The sequence below is a fragment of the Callorhinus ursinus genome, unplaced genomic scaffold (genome assembly GCF_003265705.2).
Source record: "Callorhinus ursinus isolate GAN/ISIS: 27379988/994484 unplaced genomic scaffold, GSC_fseal_2.0 scaffold80, whole genome shotgun sequence".
Lineage (NCBI taxonomy): Eukaryota > Metazoa > Chordata > Mammalia > Carnivora > Otariidae > Callorhinus > Callorhinus ursinus.
Genome location: NW_027397142.1, coordinates 4,599,860 through 4,606,408, shown reverse-complemented (window position 1 = coordinate 4,606,408; position 6,549 = coordinate 4,599,860). Strand labels below are relative to the sequence as shown.

Here is a 6,549-nt window from a genome sequence, read left to right as displayed (position 1 = left end):
TGCACCCACTGCCTACTCTTGAACCTTGCCTCACCTCTTCTTTAAGTTGAAATAATCAAGCTCCTTTCTCTGCACTTTTCATATTCCCCTTTGTTAGTACCTATTAAATTATTTTGGTTATATGTTTGTCTTTCCTATTGAGGTGATTAAAAAGAAAAAATTTGAGGAAATATTGTAGTAGACATTCCTTTAGTAATGCTTGCTTAATTTTGAAAGATTTAAAAAAATAAGTGACAAATAATTTTTTCCTGTCTTTTAAACAAATAAGATTGGATTATTTAACTTGCTACATAAATGTATACACACTCAAAACATGCTATCAAATCTTGAAATTCACTTCCCTCTTGAAGAGGTTTCATGACACTGCATTCTTAATTTTTTCCTGATTCTCTGGCAGAGCTTTTCTTTTTGTTTTTTGGTCTCCTTTTCCGTTTTTATTTCCTAGCCCCCTAAGATAGGCAAATGTTCCAAGTTCTGTCCTTGGTCTAAAGTTGCTCTGCTCTGTTCTCCTTACCACCTCTGCCACTTTCATGACACTTCTAAATGTGTAGCTCTAGGGAGCAAAAGGCACCGAAAACAAACTACACCACATTGTAAATGCTATACCCGAATACTCAACGGAGCTGAAAGCTCAGCTTATAGAAAACCAAACTACTTACTTAGTGCCCTTCCCAAAGCTGATTTTTGTCCTAAACTTGTCTCTTATTAACATTATTCTCAAAACTTTAATTATCTTCACCTCTTTTCTTGTTCCTAACATCCAATATTAATGATACTCAATTCAGTGTAGGCTCTATGTTTGTGATAAGTACTATATTTTACACACATTTCATTTAATTGTGTTAACAAACCCATAAGTTAGGTGGTGGTCTTATTTTATGGCTGAATTAACTGTAGTTCAGGGAGATTAAGTCACTTGTACGAGATTACAGATCAGTCATGATGGGGTGGGATTTGAACCCAGAGACTGGTTACAGACCCTGGGCTCTGGACCACTGTTTTGTTCTGCCATAAGCTCCAGAATACTCGAACCGCTTTATTGCTGAGTGTACTTCATACCTCTTCATCTCTGTGTTTTGCTTACAGTTTTTTCTGATCCAAATGCCTTTCCCCTTTTTAGTAAGCTAAGCTATCAGCTAAGGAGGCTACTATTATCAAAACACTCGCCAAAACTTTTTTCTTCCCACCTAGAATTTGGGGGTCTTTCTTCCTCTGAACTTTTGTAACATTTTATTTTTGCTTCAGTTATGACAGTTATTTTCACCCTATAATTATTTTTTTGAGTTCATTCTGTGTTTCCTGGACACTAGAACGTAAGCTGTTTGAGGTCAGGGACTGTGTTTGACTCATATTTAGGTCCCCATCAGCTCAGAGTGTTTCAGAGTATAGGCTTTAAAAGGCAGATAACTTTTCTTTGCCAAACCCTTGTTTCTTGGCATATTATAAGACGGGGGTGATAACAGTGTGTTTTTCATTGGATTGCTGTAGAATCAAGGGGATGAGGCACACAAGCATTTAACACAAATATCGGTGTGCCGTTCATTGTCCCTCACTCACATGAAGACAGACCCATGGTGGTAAGTCACTAGTGGATAGTTTGCATCGTAAGAGGAAATCTCTTTGTATGGGCTAGACCTTAAGAAAAGTAAAAACTGGATTGTGATCCAAATGGTAGAAATGGTGAGAATATCGATGGGAAAGAAGCTTGATATCATGACCCACAAAGATAGGGCCCCTGCCTACTGTAGGCTCAGAGCCTGTCTTGGATTCATTTAGCCCAGTCCGCTGCCCGTACCGGTGCTGTCCATCGGCCCAGTCTTTCCCGCTTAGGACTCAAGGGTCATCTCCTGGGGGAGGCCCTCAGTGGTGGCCTGCTGAAGTGGGTCACCCCACCCTTTTCTCCGAGGTCGGTCAGCTTTTGTACTTATTTATTTGTGTGTTGGTATATTTATTCTTATTTTACTATTTTATTTTGCTGTGAGTGTTAAACCTGTTGATAATAAGGGATTATCAATATTTGTTGAAATACTGGGAATTATTGGATTGCTCTAAATAAATTTTATAGAAATTAGGCAGATTTGATACCTGATGGGAGTTACATGCTTTGAGACTGCTTTTTATGAATGTACCTCATCAGGGAGCTGAAAGGATATACATATATAGGGTTTCTACCCTTTTACTTTGTCCATCAACTTCTCACAATTTATTGTTTTGTTGGGAATAAGTAGTTTGGGTTTGAATGACATTAAATATATCAGCTCTGGGCTTCTTTCATATTTTCCCCAGAGCTAGGAAGATATTTAGGATCATTTCAAGAAGGATACCTATGTTAACAAAGCTAGAATTAAACATATTTTAGCCTTTATCAGTTGTGAAGATAGTGCAGATCATATCCTATGTAATTGGTGATTGATTAGTGGTTCTTGTTTTTTACTAGTGTTGTACGGTATGGTAGTGAGTGGGGTATATACAAGCATAATCTTTCTCTCGGCTTCTGTCTACAGAATGATTTTGATAATACCAGTATTCATAATTTGCAGAAAATTTTTATTATATACAGATGATGTAATTGGAAAGTATTGCGTGGTAGTTACTGAGTTTATAGGTCTCTTGTGTTAAATATTATGTAGGTAAATATAAATGAGAAACCAGTGTTGGACAGAGTGATCTATTCCTTCTTGCTCTAAAATGTTGGTTTGGGCATAAGAGGTATAATTGTATTTAGCCTTTTGGATATTGAGAATTCATACATTTACTTGTCATTGAGAGAACTGCAGTGTTCTTTAATCCTTTAAATTTAAATATATGTAGATTTTCTAATAGTCAACTTTTGATGTGTTTAGTTATATGCCAAAATATTTTTCCTAAACTTATAAATAAACTAGTTTGAGTATTTTTATTTTAAATTCCTAATGATTTTAAATGGTTATCTAAGTCATAGGCCAAATAACCTAAGTGTTCTCATAAGCACTAGTTTTCTAATGTTGCATTAGTCAAAGGTTTGATCTTTGAATTTAGATTCTTGAAGACCTGGATGAACAGATTTATATTATTACCCTAGAGGAGGAAGCACTGCAGAGACGACTAAATGGTACGTATGTATTCCATAGTTAGAGCTCAATAAAAAATTATTTAATTCACAAAAAGACAGCTAATTGAGGGGGGGAAAATACAAGCCTCTTAGCACATTGTGCTGATGCACTAGGTCAAGACCTAAGAGTAACATGTGAACGTCCCAGGTGAGGATAGTTTTGCTGAAGACTAGTGGCACTGTGGTCAAGTTCCTGTCTTTCCCTAGCTGTGATTAGCTATAGTCTAGCAAGGCCAGTTCAGTTCTGAGACACTGGCCACTAAGGCACACCTCTACTGCTATGTATTTTAAGCATGACGACTTAGTTACTGAGGTTTTGCAAATTTGCATGTTTTCTTAGTGACTTTAATATCCCTACTGCATTTCTTTCCTGTTGAAATCTTTAAGGTCAAAAGTAGTATGTCTCTTTGCTACTAGGTGCTAAATTTGACTGTCTCAGTTAGGCTTAGGAGCTCTGTTGTTATTTAGGAATGCTATTCATAATCAGCTGTGATAACCAAGTAAGCATGTCAAAGATCTTAAAGTTCAGTTTTTATTTACCCATCCTTTTGGCTTCAAATGAAGGACCAGTAGAAAAAAGAATAATGACATAGTTTAACAGAGAAATGATATAATTTGGGTAAATTTTCTATTTTACTTAAATGCTTTGCACTCTGCACTCTCTTCTCCTGAAAAGCTGTTTTTTTTTTCTTTAATGTTGAAAACCAACCCCAAGATCAGGTTGTTAATAGCTAACTGTATTTCAGGGTCATAATTAAAGAGTAGATATAAAATGGAAGGGTACTTTAAGTATGAAATAGGAAGAAATATACCTACTTTCTTAAGCTACAAATAGTGAATTTAAAGATTTTATTTTTATTTATTTATTTGAGAGAGAGAGAGAGAGAGCACAAGCAGGGGGAGAGGCAGATAGAGAGGGAGAAGCAGGCTCCCCGTGGAGCAGGGAGCCTTACACTAGGCTCGATCCCAGGACCCTGGGATTATGACCTGAGCCGAAGGCAGACGCCTAACCGACTGAGCCACCCAGGCGCCCCACAAATAATAAATTTAAATCATCAACTCAAAAGTGTTGCTAACATTTAGACCTTTATTCTTAAATCAAATTTTATCTATTTTAGAGAATTCTTGGCAATAATATTGTATCCTTTGGTACCAATAACTTTTAGACTGGAACTACGTGTATCTTTTATTCTTCTAATGTTATTAAAGCTATTTTAATATTTAAGCCTATTTTGTTTCAGAATTATAACTTTACACTCAATACTGTCAGCTTTATAAAATTTCGTTAAAGTAGTAAATATTATAATAAATTTGTCTTACTTAGGTGATCATGCTAATATGTGATAAATATGCCTGAATTGTCATGCTGCCTGCAGTATGCAGTTATGTTTCAGCCTGAAATATATGGTCTTTCTGTCTTACAGATCAGGAGGCTGAGAACTAGGAAGGGTAAAAGATAGCACCCCATGGTGGCCCCTGGGTAGCTCAGTTGGTTAAACGTTCGACTTTTGATCTCAGCTCAGGTCTTGATTTTAGGTTTGTGGGTTTGGGCCCCACATCGGGCTCCACGTGGGATGTGGAGCCTACTTAATTAAAAAAAAAAATATATATATGTATATATATATAGTGCCCCATGAATTAAAGAAGTTGAGTTAAAACAAAACTAAACCAAAAATACAACCTTTTCCCGCTTTTTGCTTTAAGAAAAAGTCCCTCCAGAATCTTTCTAATCCTTTGGCTCCTCAAATTCAAAAGTGAATCATTATATCTAAAGAAATTGCAAAAGAAGTAGTTGCCAGAAGGCTAGATATATTACAAAATGAAGCCAAACCCAAATAAACAAAATACCCTGACTACCACAGAAATAAAATTTGGAGAGGATTAAGCATGTTATGATAGCTAATGCTAAGTATAATTTTATTTTCTGCCATTTTGGTAAGCCATGCACCACTTCTAAGTGCTCTGTTGGTAGGTTTTTAAAGTCTTTCTATTGATGCTCTTTAATGATATTTGGGATAGTTGCTGTAGTTTTGTTATTTGCTGCTTGTTAGCACTGTGGACTGTTTCAGGTGGAAAACAACAGGCTTGTAACACAAATGGTTCTATAGTAAAGCGTCCCACTCTTGATCTCAGTTCATGTCTTGATCTCAGGGTCATGAGTTCAAGCCCCATGTTGGGGTCCACACTGGGCATGGAGTCTACTTAAAAAAAAAAAAGTATAGATCATGGAATGTAAGTAGTGGAAATCATCCTCATGGGTTTGATTTAATCTAGTATTATGTCAAGTGCATTTTGTTGTAACAGTTATTTTGCATTTTAAATTATTTTTTTAAAAGTGAATTTAAATAATACATTATATGTTAAAAAAAAGATAGTAAGAAGGGAAAAATGAAGGGGAGGAAATCGGAGGGGGAGACAAACCATGAGAGACTATGGACTCTGAGAAACAAACTGAGGGTTCTAGAGGGGAGGGGGTGGGGGATGGGTTAGCCTGGTGATGGGTATTAAGGAGGGCACGTACTGAACAGAGCACTGGGTGTTATATGCAAACAATGAATCATGGAACACTACATCAAAAATTAATGATGTAATGTATGGTGATTAACATAACATAACAAAATAAAAAAAGTGAATTTAAAATATTTTTTATTCTGGGCTATTTTTTCTTAAAGGTTTTATTATTTATTAGAGCACTTGTGCACAAGCGGGGGGGGGCAAAGAGAGAGGGAGAAGCCGACTCCCTGCTGAGCAGGGAGCCCGAAATGGGACTTGATCCCAGGACCCTGGGGTCATGACCTGAGCCAAAGGCAGACGCTTAACTGACTGAGCCACCCAGGCATCCTATATTCCTATATTCTTTTCAAGAATATAGGAATAATAATAATAGAAAATTAAAAATTTTTTACAGCAGCGATTTACTCCAGAATTCATGGTGGTGTTTTGCTAGTGGCCATTGAGTGTGCTTTCTTGGTCTGCGTGGGGATGTGTGAGGCACATCACAGGAATCTTTGGGACATCAGCGTGGTTTGCTCTGAGCTCAGCTTCACAGTCATTGAAAAAAAATAACACTTTTTTTTTCTGGAAGATATGTAACTTGTTGTGGTAGTTCTTATATTATTGGAGTTGAATTTCCATGCATAGTTTTTAAAATATCAGTATACTTTTTGATAGAATACTTGCCTGTGACTTCTCCATTGTTCGTGTTTATCACTTGTTGGTGCTAGTTTTGTTCTTATGAATATTAGTATTACTTCAGAATGTTAATATGTTATAAAATAAAGGTATAAAATTATAAAGTTATAAAGTTAATGTTACAAAACAAAACATGTTAATATGTTATTAAAATAAATTTAATGTTATAAAATATATGTTAATAAAATAAAGCTAACTTGTACACTATTATAATGTAAATCAGTGTTCTAAAGAAGCCATCCTGTTAGTGGTCTGCTTGGCTTTTT

At 36.0% G+C, this 6,549-nt stretch overlaps 1 protein-coding gene across 6 annotated transcripts in view; it reads left to right on the top strand.

Annotated features, from left to right (window-relative positions):
- The first annotated feature begins 1,162 nt into the window (after nt 1–1,162).
- Nucleotides 1,163–6,549, top strand: part of LMBR1 (limb development membrane protein 1) — a 55,929-nt gene continuing 50,542 nt past the window's right edge. For all 6 annotated transcript variants that reach the window (XR_012376690.1, XR_012376691.1, XM_073887541.1 and 3 more), the window contains exons 1-2: nt 1,163–1,577; nt 3,019–3,091. Coding sequence is in view for 4 of the 6 variants with exons in the window: in XM_073887541.1 (XP_073743642.1) it covers nt 1,572–1,577; nt 3,019–3,091 (79 nt within the window). In the remaining 2 variants the exon portion in view is untranslated. The remainder of the gene's footprint in view (nt 1,578–3,018; nt 3,092–6,549) is intronic.